The sequence below is a fragment of the Platalea leucorodia genome (assembly GCF_965183815.1).
Source record: "Platalea leucorodia genome assembly, chromosome: 8".
NCBI classification, from domain to species: domain Eukaryota; kingdom Metazoa; phylum Chordata; class Aves; order Pelecaniformes; family Threskiornithidae; genus Platalea; species Platalea leucorodia.
Window position 1 is genome coordinate 4,729,637 of NC_138830.1, and position 25,709 is coordinate 4,755,345.

Consider the following 25,709-nt stretch of genomic DNA (forward strand, 5'->3'; position numbering starts at 1 on the left):
TTCTCATGTGACCAATCATCATTGTCAGTATTTGGAAATCTTGACTATAAACGTATTATATTACAGTGTCTTAACAGCTACATATGATCTTGTCTATATTTGCCTATTTTTTCAGTTTATTTAGCTTCAGTAACTGTCAGAGAGAAGTATACCTGGGGACAGATAGCCCTGGTGCTGGTTTAATCAGAAGCTTATCAAACACAAAAATAAATGAAGAAAGGGCAGATCGAAAAGCATACTGAAGTAATATATACAGAAACAGCGGAATACATACGGAAACAGATTACATTCTTCTTCCACTTTTTAGAAGTTTTTATGGGAAGCTGAAAAGCTGTCTCTTCCTTCCAAATGAGCTGATGGTGACTAGATTTTTTGCATCCTTTCAGAGAAGGACCATATTAAGACATGTGTAACACACCCACTAACACTCTTTACAACGAGCCCCTGCTTTTCTGCTATAACCTCTGTTAAACTGAAATCTATCTTCTACTTGTAAAAAGTTACAAACAGTAAGAAAAATGTACTGCAGAAGCTACCAAAATAGGCATATAACCCTGAAAAATAAAAATTGAACAATTACACACCAAACAGGGGCACGATATTAGGTTCAAAACTGGTCTAAAGTACTTAAGTTTAGAAAAGTCAAACTTCTGACTAATCTGGCATCACAAATGGAGCTCATCAACTTTTTTTCCTAATATAGATGCTGCTCTGCACCACTTATCAATAACAAAGCGTAGGACACTGTACTATATATCTTCTACCATTTGTTACCAGCAAGCACACGAAGGCACTTGGGATGAATGAATGAGAGAGACAGGGGCTGTCTTTCATTAGAAAGAAGCTAACAGCAAGTATTTTTTCCTCCCTTAATTTAATAAAGAACATTGACAAAGTGCTGACAGCTAAAAACCGTGGTGCATGGTCTTCAGCATCCTCTTGACAGAATGCCACAACAGGCTTTGAGGAGGCTGCGCAAGACACAGATAATGCAAGGTAAAAATTCCACTTATTCACAGGTACAAACATGAGAAGTAATACAGTAAATTTGACCATACCATGAATTAGAAGCTCTGAATCCTTGTTTAGTTCATACAACCGAAAGGCCTCTTCTAACTCCAGCTGAGAAGAAACTGTACATGGATCTCCTGCAGAAAGAAAAGAGAACAATACAAAACGCAATCCAATTAGCTCTGTACAATGCAACAGTTCCCTCACAGTCGGTTCTAAGATAATTATTGTAGCAAAACAGAAGAATATTCTCAAGTGTGGTAATGTTTATTTTTAATGCTGTTCAGGGAGTACATCTGAAAATACAGGCATATTGAATGCTTTCAGGGAAAATAAAAATACGAGATATTCCCAAGAGGCAAGCAGATCATAATCACAAAACATTGTCTGGTCTGCTACAAGCGTGGTTACACATCATTTCAGTACAGGAGGTGCAGGTTATCTTCCTGCACCTAAAATCCTTCTACGATTCCATTTTATTTCATGGATTTTTAATTAGAACTGAGGCAATTCTATTTTCACAGCTGCTTCAACATGGCCAAGACTTTAACCAGGAGGTGGAAAAGCAGTTAGACCTCTAGTCCAATGTCTTGACTGAGGTTTGAGGAAAGACAAATCATGTAACCTAAGTTAAAACACTCCATTTTTCTGATTTTTAGCTGCTACTTTCACACTCTCAGGACTATTTGATGTAAAATCCCCTAAAGAAAGGGCACCAAGGCAGGAAAAAACTGTGAGTGGTGGTGGTGGTGGTTTTTTTTTTTTCTTTATTATAAAACAATTGCAGCTTTTGTTGACTATTTGAGATGAGGTAAATTATCATACAAGCATTTGGCATGTATTTTAAAGTTTCTCTGACAAGACTGCATTGGATTGCTTTAACAAATCTGTGTTTCAGCAGTAACAGTTTAGGACTGACTAAGGTCTCTTCATAGATACCTAGTTTATGGTTCTGAAAAAATATCCTGCTTCCACAAAGGCATTTCAGAATCGTTAAACACCACTTAATCACATCAGGGCAATTTTGGCCTATAGGCAAGTTTAAAACCTAGGGACAAGGGTGGGTGAGGAACAAAGGAGATCAAGCTAGAGATCTGCTGTATTCAGGATCAGGAACAAGGACCTTAAATTGCAGCCTTGGTTCATACGCCTTTGGAAAGGTAGCCTGTACTTTACCTGTTTCTCAAGATTCATCTGAAGAATTCATCTGATATTTTAACTGATCACCTGTGTCTGCCAGCGTTTGGAAACTGCTATAAAGACTGAAAAGAACATCCATGCAACAAAATGTTTTCTTCGGTGTCTGATGCACATTAGCAACATTATAAAAAAATTATCCCCCTAAAAGAAGAAACCTTGTTCAAAACAATACTACAACTGAAACATTTTTAAAGCAACGTTGAATCTGAATCCCCACTGCCCCAAAGAAAGAAAATACTTCTGGTTATTAATTCAACTTCCCCCCCCTCCACCTACACAAGATGTTCTGCGGGATTTATCTCTGCCTGTCCGTACTCCAACACATAAGCAGAACAAGCTTCTTTCCAGCCAAAATCCCATGCAGCAAGACTACTGTCATATAACATTTCCAATTTTTAAAAGAAATACTACTTTCCACACCCTTAAGTGGTAAATTGGTTGTGGGTAAGTGAACTGGAGGAAGGCAGAACAATTTTCATCTCAGCTGAACTGGATCCAATCTGAAAGTTTTACTGCTTTGAGTCTTCGGTCAATACCATGGTTTGAAAGTTCACTAGCAACAGTCTATTAACTATACTCTTTTTGTTTTGTACTACAAGATATCAAAATTAATTCAGGCATTGCTAAAGCTTTTCAGTAGAACTATGCACCTACCAGGCAGGGGGATACTTAAAACTCACCCTGCAAAAGTTTTTCTAGTTGATTTGTTTTGTTTCTAATGTATCCATTCTTTTCTATTGCTAAAATATTAGTAATAAATGTAAACTGTCCATTTGCAGCATTCTGTCTTTATTCTTTTCTGCATGTCATAATCCTGAAAACGAGTCTTTGAAGCCAGTTGTAGTCATTTTTCATTGTACCACCTCCCCCCTACAATTAGCCTATCTGGACATCAAACTGCCTACCCACCACACAAACCTACACAGTGCAGAGCACGGGGGGAGGAGAAGGAACAACTCCATTTATTCAGACCCACTATGACAATCAGCAAACCAGTTTTTCTTCATTTGTTTCTGACACCTGTGCAAACAGTTTTGTGTTTCTTTTTGGCAGAAGAAAAGGAGGCTCAAGAACACACACGGTGCTCCAAACCAGGAACAGAAGATTTATAGACATACTCTTTCAACAAGTTCGGAGTAGTACCAATTTTGCAGCCAAAGACAGCTGGGCTAAGTGTCATAGGAAAATATTTACTTTTGAGTTATACAGCAAGAAACAACAGACTGAACACAAACATAAGGCTAGTGGTCCATCCTGCAGGGCATTTCAGAAGACAGAGGTAAGACAAACGGACCACACACAGATAAAACAGAAATTTGTCTAAAATCAAATCAAGTAAATTCTATTTTTCAGTTGCATCAGAGCATTTTTTGAAGTGATTCCACTCAACTAAATTATGTCTGCCTTTGTGTGCCATTACCTCTATGAAATAAAAGTAATTATACACAATGGTCTGCATCTTGTAAAAAGACATTTAGCACATGACAAATAAAAACCTTAGTGACTAGGTAAATCCAGTTTAGTCACACATCTGATCAAGCAGTTCAGTCAGGAAGTAGTGAAGAGATGGCCTAGACACCATACCTTGTCCTACGCTACACAAAGCGCGGGTAGTAGCGTAACAAGTACCAGTCCCCAGTACCCACATTTCCTCATGCTACTATTAAAGAGTGAACTTCAGTTTTAGTGAAGAGGATGCGAGACGGGAATTTTCCAAGAAAGCAAATTATGAGTTTCTAGAAAGAATACCACCTGAAAACACTAGAGAGAGAGGAAGAGAGGAGGCAGGGGTCTTGGCAAGAAGCCACGCATTGTAGATGCAAGAATTACTCATAATAAAGATGGGGGGATTTTTTTTTTTTTAACACACTCCTCATCGCCAAATGAAATTTTTCTCCACTGACATTAAACTGGAAGTCAATGATTAAAGCAAACACAGATTGCTTGTGAAAATTGAATCCTATGTGAATACATTAAAATGATGTAGTCAAACTGCAGCATTCCTTTTTTTTTTTTAAGCCTATCTTTAATCAAAGAGCAGATATTGAGACAGAACAAACTGTTGCTTCAAGTAAATTATTGAATCTGCACAAAATTTTCTACAAATGTTTTATCAAAAAAGATATGTACTTCTTACTGTGACTGACACTGCAGACTCTTCCTCTTCAGTAAGAGGTCTATTATCTTCCTCAAGATAAAACAAAACAGCCAGCTTACTATGAAGTAAATGTTCAACTCAAATAGCACCACTGCACAGTTCAGTCATAAACATTGTTCATTTCACTCTACTGCATCTGCCTGGTATAAATAACTTTGGAATAATGCAAGGAAGAAAAAAAAAAAAAAAAGAAAGAAAACCTGCTCAGATTCCCAAGACCATATAATCTTCAACACACCTGCCCATATAGCACTTCCAAAAATCAGCTTTGTTTAGCTTTAAGCTCTGCATAAACTAGAACTCACCCAATTTTGAATGGGAAAGCTGTGAGAAGGGGAGGAAACAGTTCTATAAGCACCATTTACGCTGATCGCTGCATACAAATACTAATCACTGCCAACAAATCACTGCACATTATGGCCTTTTATGTATTGCATCAAGTAATTAGCATGCTAAAATAACTCAACGGCTATTTCATAATTCAGATGTCTCTTCGGTGTAGCTCAAAACCTGTGTAGAATACAGCAATTCCACAAAGAAAATAGGAACTACAAATAACCTTTTCAAAAAATTACTAATGTATACATACAGCTCAACTGGACTACATCTGCTAAGGAAAAGGGAAAACAGACTCTAAACTTTTTTTTCATCCGAGGTAGACTTTAACACAGATAATGTAATTGCTAGAGATGACAAGAGTTTTCAGTCAAAGTTGTTACTGCACTTTGATGAAAGGTTACATACATAATTCAGACAAGGCATTTCTCTTTCAATACTTAGAAAGGTTTATCAGTAGCTATGCATGAATAGACTTTAGGTTGCTAAAGTAACAGCTGATACAAACACTCAAAATATAATGTTTTAGTTACACATACAACTCAACTATATATTAAATTATATCAATCTTTTAGAAAAATAGTGTAATTTGTAGAATTTAAGGTTAGTTTAACTCTTTTTCAAAGATTTAAGACTTAAGGGAAACCATAGTCATCTTCAGCAGTATAAGAGAATACTTTCTATTTATTTCATAAGAAATCCTAACATTGAATTCACATTTTGATAGTCACTGAGGTTTTATTTGGTGAAAAACAAACAAACAAACAACTACCTTTTCATTAAGATATACTTACAAAGACACTGGATAACCATTATTTTTGATTTACTATTCCTAGAAATATACTTATGAAGTATGTTTTAGAAGCTTATCTTATGACGGCAGAAGGAAAAGAAAAGATGAAAGGGAGAGGAAAGCTAGAAAGCTGAGCAACATATTGATCAGCATTATTTACCTTCTTCATCAATCCACTTCATGGTGAAAAGCTGTTCGTTGTCAAAGGAGCACATGTCTCGAACTTCACTGCACAGTCCCTCAAATGAGATGGAAGGTTCAAAATATGTTATCATGATGTCCCTGAGCAAGAGAAAAATAAATTTGAGAAACTATACCATAATATGTAGCACTTGATCACCACCTCTTAACACCTGCCATATACCACTAATATAAAACCCACCCCTGCTGCAGCCCCCTAAAAAAATATTGAAATAAAGCACATAAGTTCCCTTCCTATAGGGACATCAGGCTCCAAGTGATTTTTATTACCAACTACTTGACATTTAATCCTCCACATATTCGTTTAAGAAAAATTAAGATTTAAATGCCCAAATAACTATGAAGTGAGTTACAGCAGATATTAACCACACACAGAAGTGAGATATATTATACCAGTGGAAACTGAAGAATGAAACGCTGCAAAAATTTTGAAGGACGTTATTAACATATTGCTGGTTTTGCTTGCTCTTTAATAGTTATTTTGTTGTTAGATATCAAAATGTTATAAGAACGTATACATCTTCTCCAACTAAATTTTAATTGTGTAGATGTTATGAAAAATGAATGAAAAATATTAAACAGGTTTCCTAGTGGATTAGGGGGGATGTTCCAAACATTGGAAGTGCCTTTAAAAAAAAAAAGAGACCCACGATGCTTCACCGCAATGACAGGGAAGGGTGACAGAGAGACATATACTTAGAATTAAAATTTACTACTTTACTGTTATGCAGAATGTGTATTTCTGTTATAATTAAGATTAAAAGTTAGTTAACCTGGTGTTTTAAATACGTTAACATAAAATCCTGACCCATTGTCTCTGTATTTGCTGGGCCTTAAAGGGGAACAGGTGACTCAGGGTTGCAGGCCTTTAAATAAAGGATTTCAGAGAGACAGTTCAGAGGAAGGTGAAGGAAAAAAAAAGAAGAGAAGGCTCTTTACAACACTACTCTTCAAACATCTCGTATAAGCCCAATCTTTGAGCTATGAGACTAATCTTCCCATAAAAACCTCAGCTAGCTGGGATTTGTTTCAGTTGGTGCCAGCCACTGGCACTGTTTGGTGGGGGAAAAAGAATAATTAAAGCAACAAAGTTTATATCTGGTCAAAATTCACATCGACATACCTACCAGACTGAAGTGTACATATGCAGCAAGTTAAATGTCTTTAAATCATCTTGTGCATGGGCAGAGTTGTATCAAGAAGGTGACTTAACATAAGGTACTGTGGTCACTGAACCTGAACCGTTTTCAGGAATGGCAGAGAACACACACGATAAACATGCTTCCCTGAGGCTCCCTTAAGTTCAGCAGCATGAATAAAATAAACCAGCAATTCCTAAGCACTCCAGAAGAACAGCTAGCCTATTTCTGGATTTATAAGCATGATCAGAGTCAGTTTAGTTAGGGGAAAGACTCCAGTAAATGGTTAGGATACTGAAATGACATCTCTTCAATAATCTAAACAAAGCAGTCAAAAAGCTGCTACCTTATTCGCTTGAGGAATTGCTCCTCTTCTTTCCACGCGAGACAAAATGCAAAACAAAACAATTTTTGGACGCCAGTATCTAGACATAATCCAGTACTTTGGGGCAAATGGGGCTTTGTTTGAAAGGCCCGATTGCGCCCATCCCACAAGGCAAACCGTGTTCTCTCCGACACAAAGTTCTCTCTTTGCATCCTCTCTCAAAATGCACAAACTGCGAACCCAATGCCAACATTTGTCTCTACGATCCGAGGCGGATTTAACAGCGCGTTAGCGTTGCAGATACACAGGCATCAACCAAAGAGAAGCCCACGAGGCTGTATGAGGAGGCAAAGTCGTAACCTGTATTTCCTGTTTTTCAGGGAAGGAAATAAGGCACTGCTTACTTAGCAACTTCACTGATTTTGTGCTTAAGTTTACCATCCCTTTATTTATTCACATTTTAGTGCAGATATATTCACTTTGGAATATTTTCTTAAACAAAAAGCCAAGTTCTGAAGGGCACTGAGAAGTCAGAGTTAGGTATTTCAACTATGGCAGCTTATTTTGTGATTGAACTAGTCAGTAATGGGAGAGGGTATGTTAAAAGCAGCAGTGACTACATGACTCTTATTGTCAGACAAGCAAAAAGAGTTAGGTGACAGACCATAATCTCAAGAGACTGTAATCATTGATGCTCTAGCAAAAACTGAAGATTAAAAAACCCCTATATATTAGCAAAAAATGTTCAGCAGGTTTTCAAATTTGATAACTCAAGCCCACTTAAAATAGGTTTATCTGTACTACAGTGAACAGAAAAAGTCACAGTGTTAAGATGTACTGAACAGCCCAGGAATCCTTCCGTGTCTATAAAGTAAAAGCTGGTACCAACTGAAAAAAAACTCTTCTTACTCATCGCTACCTTCAAGTAGCAAAACAGTTGCCCTTCAAATAAAAGGAGAGTTTAATTATTTCAGAATTTAAGCAAGTTCTCTGAATTGCTACGCTAATACCTCCAGCAGGACATGTATCGGATAGTTATGAAATACATTTGGAAGATCTTACAGTCTCTGTTACGACAAACACGAATCGGTCTTTCAGAGAACCCTAGCTAGTAGCAATATATTAAAAAAAAAGGATCAAAGTACGAACAAGGTTCTACAAGCAACATCTAGCACACTTTTCTGACACATGCGAAGCCAGCTTTATATAACACAGACACTGAAAGATTACAGGTCTTTCTACAAGCTTTATTTTGCCATTTTAACTATACTGATGACACTGACGTTTTCTACCGAGGCAGGTCTCACTTCCAGAGTGGTTCTGTTACCACACCTTCACATTATATGGTGTTTTCCACACTTCTTGCACCTAACACCGCATTGATGATGTCTTCATTAGGAAAAAGCTGTATTTACTCAAGCTAAGACAAAGTTAAACTCTACTGAGAAGAAATTTGGCATTTTAAACAAAAAATTAGTAGGCTAAGAATAAGGGAAAGTTAATGTGGACCATAGCCTGCTGCCTTGCATGAAAAAATACAAAATGCTTTCTTTCACTAAGACGTGGGAAAAAAATTATTGAAAATAGCCCTTTCCTTCTGATGAAGATAAGCTTATGCACTGCTTTTAATAAGCATGTTTGTTTTAAAGCTATTCTAAGGCATAATATCCTTATTTGTCTCCTCACACAGGGAATGAGAAGAAAATCTGATTCAAGCACACCCTTTGCACCACCACATCTGGATGTGTCAGTTAACTCTTGCTGTGGAAGCATCAGGTTTTTTAGAATTTGTTTTAGTACTATTGTAATAGGTCTTAATCAGGGACCTGTGAGTAGGAAACATGCAAATAAACAAGAGAGTACTTGTCCTGAATTACTTCCAGTTAAGATGTTGTCATTTGTATCTTCCATAAATATTAATAAAGGATCATTTTATTCATACTAATAAAAGGCCTGCCTGAATCAATACCCTGCAAATGCAATAATAATCAGTAAAAGATAAACCATAGGAAGACTGCGGAAATGTAAATGGTAAAATCTAAACACGAACACTAGAGAACAGATTTTAAATACCTCTAGAAGACCATGAACCTCATCACTACCTTCCCCACCTTTCCTCTGAAATCAGCTTTTCTCATGCCTTTTCTTTTACAGATCATCCAACAGCCATAACATCCTTTAACAAAAAAAACCCCACCCACAACCAACCAGCTAAACAAAACAAAAAAAACCCCAATGCCAACAGTTAAATGCAGTTCAATACCCATATCCCATTTTTCACTTCTGAGCTTAAACTTCTGTGGGAGAACAACCCCTGCAAGAACAGAGACTACCGCTTTAGATCTTTCCACCTGCAGCCTAATACAGCTATTACATATTATGTATGTGGAAATATACAGATACATAATCACATATTATCTACATATCCACATATTTATCACACACCTGGGTCAGTCATTAAGGCTTTTGATAATGTCTAATTACAGCTCACTGAAATTAACTCATACAAGACTCCTGGAGAATTCTGCTGTTTCAGTATCATTTCAGTACCGTAAAGCGCAGGCACTGCCATTCAGAACAATTCAAAGCATCTCTTTCCCCAGTGGAAGTCTGAGGTCTCAAATTGCCTGCTCCTGCAATCTGTTTTTCTGGAAAAAATACATCACCAGAAAATTAAATCAATGTTGAAACAGCAAGAAGGGGTGAAAATGTGTTCATAGGCTTAAACCAAAGCTTTCTTAAGCTGAACACTCTCCTATGTGGAAATTGATCCTCAACAGACAACAAAAGCCATTGAGCTGAAGAATTGATCAGAAAGTGCTCACGACAAAGAATATAAAGAAAGCATGCGAGAACTCAAAAATTCTTAAGAAATTAATTTCCTGGAAATATTTATGGAGGTACATTTTGATTTTACAATTAAAATTGAAGGGGTTTTTTTTTCCACTTTTCCCACTCACATAAACGTATTAAAATTAAGAAGCAAATTTAACATGTATCATGAGAGGACTGTCAGGAGTATTCTTCATTTGAACCAAATCAAACTGAAGGTGGGCAAAGCATTGGTAATCTATGCCTTTAACTATATTAGAAGTCTAACCTACATTACAGCCCACACAGTTAAAACAGTGCAAAATCTATGTCAGGCACTGGAAGAACGCAAGCTAGCAGTTCTAATCATGACAGAAAAATGCTTCTTCATGTTTTTAAGTCAACAACATTAATTCCACAGGATTCTTACTGCACAAGCAGTGTATTACTCCTACCTGTTCTCTGCTGCTACAATGCGATCCTCCTCATGCATATTAATGATATAATAGCTTCTTGTACTGAACTGACAAAAAGCATCTCCCACAAATGAGATGAGACAAAAGGTAAGCTTTCAATAATATTAGAAAGCCGAAATGGTTGTAATTACAGATGCTGTTCAGTGCCACACGTTTGAAGCTGGTACACTTTATTCGTCTATTAACAAAAAAGTATGTAAACATTTGGTATAATAGAGTCAATTCATAAGAACTCACTCAGGAACCTCGATTACATACACAGATCACGGTAACTCTTTAAAATAGATAAGACTCTTTTCAACATTTTAAACAACCAGCCCTATGAGAAAGATACGCGTGACTTACCTGAGAGAAGGAAATACCTGGATAAACTCAACCTAATGCCCTAACTCCCAAGTCTCCAGGAACTCCCATCCTCTTATTCTCATGATCTCTGCTCATTTTAGGAAAATTTTCCTTCCCGGTTTTACATAATTCATGAATTTAAGATAAAGAATTACCACTGCACAGTTGAATGAAACAAAGACCCTTCAAAGAATTCTTCATGAAAGTCTTTGTCTTGGCTGAGAAAAGCAATTAGGCTCTTGGCCAGACCAAGGGATGTTTTGGGGATTCAGGTTCGGCTCTTTGCTCCGAGTCGGTAAGCGCAGCGTCTCGAGCCCCAGGCGAGTATCCTGACTATCGGATTCCCAACCGTTTCAAGAACGAATCTGCGCTTTTGAGTTGCTGGGGTTTTTTTCTTTAACCAGGAACTCTTTCTGGAAGTTGAAAAGACCTTCCTAGCAAGACTTTCACCACAACTCCTACAACCCACTTAAATGCTTCTATTAAAATGAAATTACAAGAGATTAACATTTCACGATTAACACCATTTCCCATTAAATCCTATATCCAGCTCTAATCTTGAGACAGTTTATTTGACGACAGGGGAAAATGCTGCCTTTGATATCAGCATTTAGCTCCTCAGTCTCCAAGTCATTCCAGTGTAAGTGCAGGTAAAGTGTTTTGCTTTGATACCCACTTCTCGATAGTGCTAGCCTGCAAAGCAGGCATGAGACCTTCTGTTGTAAGAATGTGGAGAGAATAATTTGTTTAGATCTCAAAACAAATCATGACAAAGGCATTCAACTTGTTAGTTTGTTGGTATTCACAATGGTTAACCAACACCCTATATGACTCAGTGTTATTAAAAGTAAACTGGTAATTGCATTAACAGATAAAAAGTCAACAGATGAGACTCAAAAGAAACATTCCAGTGCCTGTGAAATTATTACCTAATATTTAAAGTGTCATGAGCCAGCATTCCTATCCAATGTAGCAGTTTTCTTCCTCACTCCCACATCCCTGAGCTGCTTTCCCTCTGTTCTTGCACCACAGCCTCCCTGTGCAAGAATTCCCATTGATTGCATGTAGAAACGATCAAGATTAAAACTGACCTAGCAGAAGAAAAATAAATGGCTTTAACCCAGAACAGTTCCCGCTTCAGTTCACTGCCTGACCAAATGGATACTTCTGCCAGCTGGGGCATCTCCCCATCTGTAAGACATGGTGGATTAAAGGGACCATAAAACAAAGACCTTCGAATTTCACATACTATTACTTTGACAGTGTTTCACATGTCCTTTAAAGCCACAGACTGTGCCAGTCTCCACAGGACTCCTATAGACTTTTGTCAAGAAAAGCCCCAAAGCAGACACAAACTAGAAATTAAACACGGTAGCAAATACCAAATGCTCAGCATGGTTTCTATACCTCTCCTTAAAATGATAAAGCTAGAGATACCAGAGGGTAAATACTGTAAGTGTAATAAATCTTTTCTGGTACTTAATACAGATAACGAAGGAAGCTGTCGAGAATATGTGTTCAATCTTAATCCAAAAACACAACCTACGTTTTTTTCTGCTTAGATCACCTCCTCTCAAACTTAATGGCCCAATGAACCACTGTCAACCTTTGCATTCAAACTTTTAAAGTTAGATCCTGTAACTGTTACTATTTAATAGGGGGTTGCGAACCCAAAGCAGAACACTTCTTTTGCCTTATATGTCATTGTTGGAGAGCCATGGAATTAGACCAGCAACATGCAGATTTTCATTGTGCAGACCTCTAGCATTTTTGTTTACAGCAGAGGCATAACTGACAGTAGATGCATCTTAGCTACCATTCACAGGCTCCCTCAGAAGCCACTCAGTCCCTGGGAAACAGCCTAAAACCTGATGAAATAGGTTTTTCATCCCAACACCCTCCTTGAGACCTGCGTATCGCTTAACACGCAGAGGCCAGGACCAAGGCTGCACCCTGGACGTTTTTAAGTACGACTTTCGGCACGCGTCCCCAGTAAAGCGTTGGGAGGGAACGGGTGGCTGTTACTGACGGGGAAGAGGCAAAGGACCGGGCTGCGCGGGCAGCGGGGGCAGCAGGGCCGGGGAGGCCCCTCAGGTGCCTCCCTGTTTACCCGGGGGTGCCCAGCCCGTGCGGGCCCCGGGCAGCCCTCCAAAGCCATTTTAAGGCGGCTGTCTAGTTGTGGGGATTTTTTTTTTTTCCCCTTCCCTCTTTTTCTTTTCCCCACAAGTGGATATCCAGGGCTTGAGACCTTAACGCTACAGCAAACGCAGCGGACGCCCGGTGTGTAAAACGCCGCGCTGTACGACCCGCCGCTGACAGAAACCTGCGGGCGGTGAGCCCTGACGAGGCCGACAGCCGCGACTCCGGTCCCCGGCGGAGAGCCGGGGTGTTCTGCAGCCCCCGCACCCCGGCTCCGGAGGGCAGCGCGCCCCGAGCGCCCCGCCCAGCCCCCGCAGAGGAGCCTCCTTTAGACCCCGCCACTCCCGAGGGACCGGGCCGGGCAGCGCGGCGCCGGCCCCGCCGCCCCCCGCCGCTCCGCCCCGGGCGCTGGCGAAAGCCTCTCCTCACGCCGGCCGCCGCCCCTCCGCCTGCCCGGGCCTCCGCTCCCGTCCCGTCCCCGGGGCTCCGCGCCCTCACTCACCCCTTGTAGTAGGCTTTCACCCGGACCTGGTGGGCGCTGTCCCCGCCGAGGCCGCCCCCTCCGCCGCCCGGAGCCGACATGGTGCTGTTGCCGCTGCTGTCCCGCTGCGTCGGCATCCCCTCCCCGCGGCGGGCGGCTCCGCCCGGGCCGGCGGGCGGGCGGGCGGGCGAGGGGAGGCTGAGGGCGGCGGGGGTCGCGCAGCCGCCGCCGCCGTCCCTCGAGCGCGCCGCGACCCCGCCCCCGCCTCACGGCGCCAGCCCAGGGCGGGCGGGACCACGGCGGGGGTGGGGGGAGCACCGGAGCAGGGGAGAGCGCGGAGCCGGGCGGGGCAGCGCAGGCGGGGAGCGCGGACACTGCCCCCCGCGGGAAGGAGGAGCCGCTCCGGCAGCGGCCGGTCGGCAGCTCTGCGGCCCGGGGAAGGCGGCCGCCGCGCCTCGCGTGTCGCGTCCCCCCCCGGGGAGCTACATGGGCTCTCCCCGCGCACACCTGCGGAGCGGAACGCTCCACGCCGAAGCGGAAGTGGGGGGAGGCGGCGGTGGCGCACAGGCAGCCGGGATCCCCTCAGGCGGGCCAGGAGCCACCCTGATGGCCCCGCTTCCCCGCCGCCTCCCCGCCACTTGGTACGGCCCGCCGCGGGGCACGCTGGGCGGCAGGGCGGGAAGGAGGCGGGGAGCGGCGCCGCGGCGGCGGCCCCGACTGCGGGAACCGCAACCGGCCGGCGGCCCCTCGCCTCCCGGGCAGCTGTGGTGGCCAGGCCGGGGCCGCCGAACCGCCTCTGTTGAGTTCTGGGTGCCGGCAGGGCTTCACCGCACGGTGAGGGGAAGGGGCGAAGGAGGAAAGCTTGCCGTTTTGCTGAGGTACCGACAGGACCGTCCGCCTTGTAAGGCCAGGAAGGCCTGCGGTGGCGCTCTGTGGCGAGCACTGGCCTAGGCTCTCCAGCTGAGCTCTCGGGTAGAACCAAACCCATCACTGCCACCAGGAAAAATAGGCTTGGACACACCTATGCTCCTTTGCCATCGGTTTCATACCGTGACCCCTCCGCGAATTTTGCCACCGCCCCCCTGACCTGAGAGGAGCCGTGGAAAAGTCAGGATTTTGACACCAAACGGTTGCAGAAGTCGCGTGCTGCCCTTCAGCAGCGGCGCGGAGCTGGCAGGCAACTGGAGCTCCTCAGAAGCAACGGCGATGCGTTTCCTGCAGCTACTGTTGATTAAAATATTTTCTGTAAGAATTCTAAAGAATTCATGCAATGTCCACGGCCCACAAGGCTGTATTCAGTTCAGGTGAAGCTTTAATTACCATATAGCTAAGATGCTTTTTAAGAAAGGAAGAGGAAAGATGCTTTTTAACTAAAGGGGGGGTGAAGGGGAATGGTTAATAAAAGGTATTTTATTAAAACTGTTAATCATAAGCCACCTTATCACTGCAAGTAGTATTTCCTTCCCACTTTGCCTGTTGAACAATACATCAATAGCTCCTTTGATAACACGTATTTATATTGCCCAACGCTTCCTGAACAGACGGATGTTTCCGGCAATTCTAAGAAACAGGGAACCTTTGTTTTCTTCTGCGACAGTAAAAACAATTCCTTTTTTCCACTGCCTCCCTCCACGCTCCAATCTGCATCGCATCTGCTTGCTTGTATTGGAGCAGCGTGGAGTTCGGCTTTTTTGTGTTCGGTTACAGGCTGCTACGGGAGATCGGCACTTCCAATCAACACCCCTTGCTCTTTCTCATACTGGTGATAAAATAACTTAAGGCCTTATTTGCTGTTTACCTTTGGTGTGGTTACAAAGTACAGAATTTTTTTCATGCTACCTGCCCTTCCTGCAGCCATTGGTTTTTTTTTTTTCCTCAGAAGAAAGTTATTTGCTCCACCCAGCTTCCAGACAATCTTACATTTTTTTTGTACATCGGGAAGTACCTTGCTGTATCTGAACTCACCCATGTCTTGCACCAGGACTTCCAACATATTTTCTGTGTCCTACTGGATCTCCAAGAGTATTTCAGCATGAGTCTTCATTTTCCCTACACCTCCTTCTTTTTTAACCTATGAAAATTCCTATTTTTCTCCCACATAATCATCATACAATCTTTTATAGAAACCAGGCATCCTCATTAGACCTGGAAAATTGTCACTACTTATCACAGGCAGTCCACTTGCGGTCAGTGTGACTGCTTCACCCTTCAACAGTTTAAGCTCATCTATAACGCTTTGGAAGGTATTTGAGTTCTGTAAGACACTTGCCAAGACTCTTCTTTGCAAAGTACTTATCTATCCCAACTAGCTGCTAGACGTCTGGCATTTCCCCCCTGCCCCCTTCACGTCCAATTATCAGTTGGTCAAACTGCATTATGTGAGGAAACAGCAACCTAACTGCAGAAAGAGGTATTGCTGAGCTACATTTTACTATTTGTTCCTATTGTTCTGTTACCGAATTTTTAACCGATTTCATTTTCACTCACACAACTGGTTCTGTCAGATATTTAAAGTGTCATGAGCCAGCACTTCTGTCCAATGTAGGCACTTTCTTTATCATTGAGAATACAAGAAAATTTGAAAATACTAGTATACCTGGAGGCTATGTAATGATGTTATGTAATTTGAAGATACGGAAGGTATTTCTTCACCACAGGAAGACATTTCGTGAGGAAGAGAGGGCAAGGTGCTGAGTTTGTCAAGATGTCCCATGTAAGATTTGAATTAGACCTATGTGGTATAGTGGCTATTTGTGCTCACGGATGTTGGGCTTTGCCCATCTATGCCAGGTAATATGCAGCAGCTGCTACCACCTACTGACAGGAATCCATTCAACTCGGATCAATTACGGTCAGTTTGGAGGGAGGGGTGGTCTTCCCCATGGCAAGGAAAGTCTCAGGGCCAACATTTCATAGGAAGGAACTGAAAACTAAGCTAACGGGGCTAAAAGACTCTTCTGTTTCATATCCCTCAGAGAAGTTAAAAACTCACCACCAGTGTCCTGGTTGGAGCTGCCGAGGTCCTTGAGCAGCCAATGTGGAAAAGCACTACAAGCACATATTTTCCTGATCTTAACCTCCCAAAAGCACTCTCAAAACAGCATGTATCACCTCCTTCATCTTCCTGCTATAGCTAAAGCATGAAGTAAGTAAAGATTTGCCATAGGCCCTGGTAACATACAGCTCAACTGTACCACTGCCACGGGAAAATTAACTGTCCCTGCTGCCGTGCTCAGCTAAACACACAGCACCGTTGGAGATACGGGAGAAATAAGACAAAGGATGTTAGAGGACGTTAATCAACCTCTGTAAACAGTTAACATGACCTGGCCTGAGAGAAGAAACAGGAGGACACCGCAAAACAGCCTAGCAAGGAAATACCAAGATAAGCATGAGAAAACAAGGCCGTTGACAAAGCCAAAGTGAGAATCATTTGAACCATGAGTGACCTATCCCAAGTAACACGGTAAAAACCACACCTCCAGCAAGGAAGGCCCCGGCCCAAGCAAAGACCCCTACCCACTGAGCACGCTCTGTAGATTTAACACACACTGTACCTTTAACTGGAGACGAGGCTTGTGAGAACTGGCAGAAGCAAGGATGAATAAGTGGAATTGTGGAAACACTGGTAACAGCTACTCAGAACGTATAAAATGTCACATGTGGTTATGTTAACGAAGAGGTGCTAGCTTTGTGGAGCTGCCACCTAGCACCCATCTCTGCCGGGCTGCTGCTCCCCGCCACAACCTTCCCGCGCTAACGTGAAGGCAGTCGCTACCTCACGGCGGTCTGAGAGCCACCGCCGCCACCGCCGCCCCTCACAGACGACGCCGGCCTCCGACGACAACATGGCGGCGGGGGCCATCACGTGCCCGGCGCCGGCGGCGCCCAGCGCGCCTGCGCGGCGCCTCCCCCTGAGGGAGGCGAGAAGATGGCGGAAGCGGAGTGAGCGGCTTGTCCGAGGCGAGTCTCCCGGAGGGACGCGCGGAGGAGGGGGAGCGGCAGCGGCAGGCCCCGGCCAGGCCGCGGCGGGGCGGGGCGCGTAGGCGGGGACCCGCGCCCTGACAGCGCCCCGGCGGCGGGCCGGCCCCGGGCGGGGAGAAGGGTGCCTCCCCTCCCGCCCACCTTTTCTCCCTCCCCGGCGGCGGCTGGCGCCCGCGGGGCTGCTGAGGGGGCGGGCGGGGGCGCTGGGCCGGAGCGCGGCCGCCGGTTGCGGCGGCGGGGCCGGGCTGGGTGAGGCCGCGGCCCGGTGCGAGGGGCTGAGGGGGCGGGTCAGCCCGGCGGGCCCGGCCTGCGGCGGGGAGCGCGGCCGCCGCCGCCCCGGGGCCCTGCCGCTGCCCGCGGAGCAGCCCCGGGGCTCCCTCAGCGCCGCGGAGGCCCCCGGGCCCGGGCGGCCGCCGGGCTGGGTCGCTCCGTGCCGGTTCCCGGGCAAGTTGCAGCTTGTGGCGTGGGTTGTATTTCTACAGAGCATAGTTTCAACTCTCCTTTCTCTTTTTTTAATGTTATTTTTTACACAAAAACACAAAACCCCAAGGTTTGGGCAAGGTTGGCCTATGCTGTAGTTAGAGTGAAGGGAAAGAGAGAGGATTTATTTTGGAGCCTTCAGTCATGTACAAAAATGCCTGTAGGGATTATACTTGGAGGAAATTTTCATTTATTTTCTGTGTTTTGTACCCTTGCAGTTGTAAGGAGAGGTCATGAATGGAAAGAATAAGAATAAACCATATATGTAAAAAAAAAAAACCCACCCTATTTTCAAATACCAATTCTGGTTGCAGATTGTCAGCAGTGTTCGTTATTACCATGACATTTACCAAAAGTCAAACTTTCTGAAGCATGAGTAGTAACGTGTATCCACTGTGAAGGTAGTTTAATGTTATTGGTATAGAATAACAAGTATTTTTTTTACTTCAGATATTTGCTTTGACCAAGAAATATAAAGAGAATGAAACTTCTGAATTTTGCATATTATGCACAGTGTAATTTGAAATTATGTGGTGTCTCGTACTGTTACTATTTGAATAAATACTTGTTTTCAATATAGTTTTCTGTTGTGCTTTGTATTTTGGGGTTGCTGAAATGCATAGTGGGTTTTTAAAGTCGGAATTCAGTGCATTTTCTAAAACTTACTTTGCATTGCAGAGGTTCTTTTAAGTTGCTCACAGGCAGCATCATTGTAAGGTCCTTGTCATGCATTTAACAAAACTAATTTTACTGTAAGTTAGGAGTTTTGCCTTTTTGATATTGTTGAGTACTCAATGAACAATTCCAGAAGACTATTTTCAATTGTATCAGAGATTTTTTTTTTTTTTAATAACTAGAAGTAGTCTCTGCATATACAGCGTTGTAAAGTAAATGAAAGCTATGCTGTAAAGGCAGTCTGATTTTAAGCCTGTAATGGTTTTTATACTTTCTGTCATAAAATATCCATCTGCTAAATTGTAATAGATTCTTGGTTTTCATGCTAAAAAAAAAAAATTACGTATTTCCTCTTCTCCCTTAAACATTCCACTTCTCACTTCAAGAGAGGAGAGGTTTCTAACAAGTGTCATCTGTTGAAACACCTTACTATTCCTTCAGCCGAAAGAGGGCACGCGGTTTCTGCGCCTTAGTGCTGTGCTGCCTGGTGTTGGTGTCACGGTAGGACTGAGGGGAGGCCCGTCAGCATCTTGTACCGGCTCCGAGTGAGGTGTTAGAGGAGGACTGGAGATGCACCTCAGCGCCAGGCCACGCTGAACAATAGTTTGGGAGCTCTTTCCTCTTTTCCGTGTACATCCACTGCGGGAACAATTTGGGCAATGACAAAATTAGTTTTTTAAAATGAGACACTTTCATCTAAAGGATTAACAGCTCTCGTGGGGTGAACTTCTGATGGAATAGCTGGTGGAGTGTGATACGTTGCACATCTCACTAATAATACATATAAACTGTGCCTGAGAATGAAGGAAATTAAACATCCAGTGTTGTTTTCTTAGGCTAATTTAACTGGTTGCATAACTCTCTGGTAAAACTAGCTAGACAAGTTGTAGGTGTAAATACTTTGATGTGCTTTTAATGTCCTCTGGAGGAGACAGGACTTTTTTTCAAGGTACTTTTCATTAGCATTATGTGAAATTAATGTAAAGTGTTTTTAGAAGTGATGCTGTTTTTATTGCAATTGAAATAGTTAACCCATGTATGTTGTACTCTAATGTAGGTAGACAAATGGCATCAATAATGCACAACAGATCTGAATTTTTAACAACAAAGACTTATTTTTTTCTTCAGTTCTAATAGTAGGGATCTCTGCTTTTAAAGCATGCTTTATTGCCATGAATTTTCTTTGATGGCAAAACATATGCAGATATACAATACAATGATAGGCGTGAGGTCCTTAGGTGACCATGTATCTATTAAAAGTTTAGTTATTGTGAGTAATCAGGTGCTACAGCATCATGTGCGGTTCTCTACTTGCAAAGTAGTCATGTTCTGAGAGGTGACGGGGGCAGCCTGGCAGTGCTGCATTCTGCTTTTCGCTGTGTGAGTTGAAACTCCTAATTACGTTCCCGTTTGATGCAGCATCCAATGGGCGGTTTGTTAAGCACTTGGCAATGCTGCTTTTTTTTCTAGTACATTGCAGCTCTCTCAATGATTATTTTTCTGAACTCTTCTTTGTTGTAAGAAGGAAACACATCTTCTCCCCACTGTTTTTTTTAACATCCTTTTAAAAGCAATAAACAGGAACTATACTATTTCCTGTTAATCGTAATACTAAAACTGAAAAAGAAACTAAACACCCCTCATATGTTGAGATAAGCGATTCATTTCAGTTTTAAAGACAACATTTTGGGAGAGTGTACTGTGCAACAGAGGGAAGTCTCGTAAGGCTGGGGAGGAATCATCAGAGGTGCTTAAATAGGTAGTTTCTTCCTTGACTGTTGCTGTATTTTGGAAGGTATTCTGTAAAAAGTAAAAGCATTTTTCTCTACATCCTTTCCATCTCTTGCCAAATAGAGCATGCCACCAGTGATTTTTGCCGAGAACGTGTTTTGCTGAATGCACAGAATGGACAGCCGGCAGTTTCTGTGCTGTGGGGAAGAGGGGTGCAGCAGTACTCCTGTGCAGCTTGCCAGAAATCTTGCGTGTATTCCTAAACTGGTCACCTACTGCTACTCTTGATGGATCTTAGATGATTACAACCACATCTCTCAACAAATTCCATCAAGTAATAGCAAATCCTACAAACTTACCCATTTGAAAATTGTCCGTTATTCTATCCACTTTTATTTCAATTCTGCCAGGCTGGACGAACACTGCACAGCTATGGAGAATGAACCAAACACAACAACATGTTCTGCATCTACAACTACGATCACTACCACCTCCACTTCCCGGACACAGCTGCCGCAGATATCTGTCTACAGCGGCTCTGACAGGCATGCCGTCCAGGTAATGGGCTATGAGATGTTCTTTCCTGTACTGTACAGTGCTCTTAAATGCAGACATTGCATAATACTTTACACAAGATTAAGTTTCCATTCTTAATTGCTGTCTCCTTTCTCAATATCTGACTTTCTGGTTTTCAGAAGATACTGTTTACCAAAGGGTATCAGACCACTTAAAAATAGTGCCGGGTACAGGCCTGCCTCCCAAAAACAAACCAAAACCAGCTCAACCTGGCTGAAAATAAGAGCGTTGGTTAAAGTGGTTAGTGCGGAGGGAAAGCAGTTGTGGCAGGGGAAATGCTACGTTAGAAAGTTTGGGTTTTTTTGCCATTCCCTAAGGGTATGGATTATTAACATAAGCCTTTACAAAATAACACCAAATAAAGCTGTTTGTTTGACCAACATTGACTACAGGGATCCAGCGGTATCTGGGCGTGTAACTGCTGCTTTGGATCCAGCTGCCTCTTGATGTTCTTTAAATTAGGTCTCCTCGAACTCTGTGCGGTCCATTCTGCTGGGTTTGATAATTGAGTCTCTCTCTCTCCATCCTGATCTTTCAGGAAGCAGAACATTTTGTAGGACTCGTTGACAAGAACCTAAGAGGCTTGCGTGTTGTGAATGATGCTCTATTGGCAGCTGATTGTCAGGCTTTCCTTGAAAACGTGAATATATTTTATGTTGACTGTTCCGTGACTTGGTTGAGAACAGTGATGGAGCAAGTTCAGTATGACATAATTGGTGTGAAAAGCATTTATTTGGTTTTCTTTCCTTGTAAAGGTAAACTTCAGCATCATGTCAGCATGGCGTGTACTTTGTAATTGTAATTAATTACCTACTGATTCATCACAGGTTATTCAGCAGGCCTTGCATCGTCCTCCTAGCTCAGCTGCTCAGTACCTCCAGCAGATGTATGCAGCCCAACAGCAGCATCTAATGCTGCAGACTGCTGCTTTGCAGCAGCAGCACTTAAGCAGTACCCAATTTCAGAGTCTGGCAACTGTACCACAGGTGAGAGCGAAGATTGCTGAAAAAGAACGTTGTACTACTTTCTAGAGCAGGACTACAATTCTAGAGCATTGTCAAACGTAATAACAGCTTAAGTGCCTGAGCTTAATGCCTCACAATAATTCACTGTTAGATTTTAATGACTTTGTTATTTTAAATTGTATCTTCCTCCAAACTGTTTGGAGGATTTTGTCCAGTGTTATAGATGCTCCAGTAGGCGACCATTCCATGCTTTATTGCATACATTATAATGCATCATGTAAATCATCAAAGAGTAATAAAATAAATATTAAAAGCAGACTACTTCAATCTTCATCCCATGATTTTCTGTAAAAGTTGATGGGGAGAGCAATGGATAACAATGTATCTTAGTGAAATCAAATAAAAGTAACGAACATCTGATATCTTAGTGTGTTTTGCCACGCATCTGGCTGCGTTGTAAGTAATGGCAAAATTCAATTTTAACTCTGAGTGTGGGAATGTAGGAGGTAAATGACATTTCGTTTCTGAAGCACAGCTTTTAACATTAGCTAACACTGGAGGAGACCCATTTTGAAAACTCAAGCAGTGGAAAGATTTCCTTTGACCTCAGTTGACCTTGGATTGAGACTACTGTCTTGCAGAGATGGTTGTCAATGATTTTGCACATAGAAATGCTAAAACAGAGTTAAAGACTTCAGGGATATAGCTGTTTGTTGTCAGAACTGGGACTGACTCTTCTATGCTCGTGGCTTTTTCTTCTATACCTTTTCCATTAGATTGTGGTAATATATTGATTTATCATCTTTTTGTGACGGATTTGTGTGTGCGTATGCACTCACTGAGACAGAGCAAAGAAAATCAGATTGGGGAAGGCCAAGAAGTTTTGGTATGCAGTCTGTTAATAGAGAAATCTAAGTCACTGTCTCTGTGTCCATCTGAAGGGCTCAATAGCTTTATAGACACTAGATGTGCATACATAAATTATCATTCTTGAATATGAGGGCGTTCTTTACAGCATTTATAAAGTTTGTTTTATTTTTAGAGGATTCTAATCATAATAAAAATCATGATGTGAGTTTTAATAATGACAGTTTATAATGATGTCACATTTAAAGTTCTGAGCACCGTAGGTAGGGAGCTGATCAGTTAGCTCCATCAGTAACAACAGTCTGATAGACTTTACCTCTGATAGTTTTTGTTCAAGTCTTGATCTGCAAGAATCTGAGTGCCTGAAATTGGGTAGGAATTCAAGGCTTTTAGCACCTTGCAGATAGCATTCCATGCTGCAGAGTGCACTTTGCTGAAAACTAATTCCGCTGAGTAAAGCATTTTTACTATTAACTCAGAGAAGAGGTAATGGTAGAGAGGGAGGTTTCTGACGGTTTATGCAATAATATGAACATCACTTAAACACTTTTTTTATTTCGATATTTGACACGTATTCTTGCTATTTAGGCAAGCCTGTCAGGTGGGAGGCAATGTACTTCCCCCACTGGGAGTGTCACTCAGCAGTCAAGCATGTCGCAGACCTCGGTACGTAACTGAACAAAGCCCTCCATCCATTCTCAACCCCTCTTGGCTATTGTATAACTACTTGGAAAAACAGAAAAGATTTTAGTATTTAAATTTGTGTGGGTAAAATTAGTATTACAGAAACAGTAAATAGACGTGTGACGACTCTGTAGTAAGTGTTGGCCGTGCTTCCAGCATCCGCCAGTCATCCTGGTGCATGCTGCCAGCCGCTATTGTTGCTGGCCAGCGTTGCAGGCTTCCCCGGTGCCAGCCCACTCTTGGTGCTCCCAGGGGCAGCTGCTCACTCCACAAGCACTGGTGACTGTTCAGACCACTACAGGAGTCACTCCCTGAGCTTTCATCTCTTACAAGATTTCTTACTGGATTTTTCACATTAGTTTCTTTATTCAGGGCACCATTGTAGGTTAAAATCATAACTCTGTGTATCAGTGATTAAAGAGCACCAAATCTGAAGAATCCAAGTCAATGCTCACATATATATATGAGAAACTGATTAAATGTTATAGCATTCATTCTTTTATTGATTATCATCTTTTATCATGCATCTTTTATGCTCTTTCAATTACTTCATCCATATTCTAGGCATGTGCTCAGGTTTCAGTTATTAGCAGCTCTGTGTTCAGTTCATGCTGTATTTCTTCAAGCGGCATCTTCAGACATGTAATTTGCACGGTCTCTTATGTACAGTTCTACAGTTGTCTTGAGTAGGACTTTGTTAGTCCTGCAGACATCCTGCTTATTAATCATGCCCTCAAGCTGTTCATGACTTCAGTGCATAGCTTCAGTTATTTAACTGTATATTTTTTAAGCTCTCATAGCATTGCTTTGGCTTACAGTTGTTAGAAGTAAAATCATTCATTCATTAAATTTAGGTGGGAAAGTCTTTAAAGATGTCTTTAAACTAACATAATAATTGGGCTGGGATTTTTCCAGGAAATCTTTTGAGTAAGTGATGAAAAAGAGCTGGGCACTTAACTCTGTTAGACTGGTTAGGAAAAAAGGAAAAAGAAAACAAAAAAACAAAAACAAAACAAAACAAAACCACAAACCAAAAAAACCCAAAACCAAACCAAAAACACAGCAGCTTTTGTTTGAGAAGATGCTAAGGAGTGATTGTTCAGGACCATTTAATATGAAATTCTAGGAAGTTTTACTTTCCAGTCATTTTTAAATGTGTATATGTAGAATGAGGAATCAAAGTCCCTATATGGCAGCGCAAAGAGTCCTGATCAGGTTGAATAACAAGCATAACAGAAGATATCAGTCCAGTCAGATAATATAAACATTTAAAGATGCTTAAATATTAAAATTTAGGTGTTTTTCTAAAAATATTGCAAGCTCATGCTACATATTCTGTAAATGTATATTTCTATGAGGTATATTTTTCAGACTTCATAATATCATTGTTTATACTCGTAACTGGTTATTATTATTTACTGCTCAACAGTTGCTTGCAGTTTAAGAATGAAAATGTACAATCTTGCCAGAATCCAGTTTTGTGATGATTGGCTCAATATATTTTTCATATCTTTACAGTTCAGAGATTTCAACTGCCCCTGCCATTTTTGTCAAAGGCTTTCTGGCTTTAGACCCTAGGATGAATGAATTTCCATGACAGGAGCAATATTTTTGTTTCCTTAGATTAACCTCTCCACCTCTCCTACACCTGCACAGATAATAAGCCGTTCACAGACCTCCAACACCACCAGCAGCAGCATTACCCAACAGACTATGTTGCTGGGGAGCACCTCTCCAACCCTGAGTGCAAGCCAGGCTCAAATGTATCTACGAGCTCAAATGGTAAGTTTTGATTACAATTCTTAAGCTTGGTTTTGGTCCGTCCCTGTCGTCTCCACCTCCCACCCCCCAAAAAACAACCCACCTTAACCATTTCAGGATTTTTGTTTCTATAAATTAGTTATAAATATTTTTCTTTAGTTTCAGATAGCATTGAGAATTTAGTCACAAATTTGTGAATACGTATCTTCTGAAACACTGTAGACATCAGAAGTAAAAGAATTGCCATAGCTTAGTTCTCTGGTGAAGTTTGCTCAAGTGTTTTTAGCCTGGTTGTACTACCATTATTAAATTGATCAAACATGGGAAAAGTGGAAAAAGAGCACCTGTCTTTTCTGGCGATGTAGAAGGGAATACTGGAGTCTATCTGGATTCCAGGTAGATTGTTTTCCAATGCACTGGTAACATTCAGAGTTCCGACTCTTGATTAAAATTTTCTTCTATTTAACTAAGACTGTTCTTTGCATTATTGTCTCTAGAATTCAAGTTAGATATATAGCTTTGATTCTCTTTGGATTAACATGAAACTCATCAGATTCTTGCAATTTCCTGT

General features: G+C 42.0%; 2 protein-coding genes across 23 annotated transcripts in view; one reads left to right on the forward strand and one right to left on the reverse strand.

Moving 5' to 3' along the window:
* PRKCI (protein kinase C iota) overlaps window positions 1–17,264 on the reverse strand; it is a 37,488-nt gene extending 20,224 nt beyond the window's left edge. For 6 of the 11 annotated variants that reach the window (XR_014229088.1, XR_014229089.1, XR_014229093.1 and 3 more), the window contains exons 1-3: window positions 13,437–13,617; window positions 5,659–5,780; window positions 1,059–1,148 (exon numbers count right to left, since the gene is read on the reverse strand). Coding sequence is in view for 1 of the 11 variants with exons in the window: in XM_082320713.1 (XP_082176839.1) it covers window positions 1,059–1,148; window positions 5,659–5,780; window positions 13,437–13,552 (328 nt within the window). In the remaining 10 variants the exon portion in view is untranslated. Of the gene's footprint in view, window positions 1–1,058; window positions 1,149–5,658; window positions 5,781–9,713; window positions 10,208–11,886; window positions 13,272–13,436; window positions 13,618–14,502; window positions 14,640–16,972 lie in introns of those variants that run through there. The other 5 variants (XR_014229087.1, XR_014229086.1, XR_014229090.1 and 2 more) reach the window with 5 other exon arrangements.
* A 51-nt stretch (window positions 17,265–17,315) lies between these two features.
* The window catches only part of PHC3 (polyhomeotic homolog 3), a 37,951-nt gene continuing 29,557 nt past the window's right edge, over window positions 17,316–25,709 (forward strand). For 5 of the 12 annotated variants that reach the window (XR_014229085.1, XM_082320703.1, XM_082320704.1 and 2 more), the window contains exons 1-5: window positions 17,317–17,378; window positions 20,696–20,843; window positions 21,689–21,847; window positions 23,282–23,359; window positions 25,001–25,159. Coding sequence is in view for 10 of the 12 variants with exons in the window: in XM_082320703.1 (XP_082176829.1) it covers window positions 20,718–20,843; window positions 21,689–21,847; window positions 23,282–23,359; window positions 25,001–25,159 (522 nt within the window). In the remaining 2 variants the exon portion in view is untranslated. Of the gene's footprint in view, window positions 17,379–20,695; window positions 20,844–21,688; window positions 21,848–23,281; window positions 23,360–25,000; window positions 25,160–25,709 lie in introns of all 12 variants that reach the window. The other 7 variants (XR_014229084.1, XM_082320707.1, XM_082320708.1 and 4 more) reach the window with 6 other exon arrangements.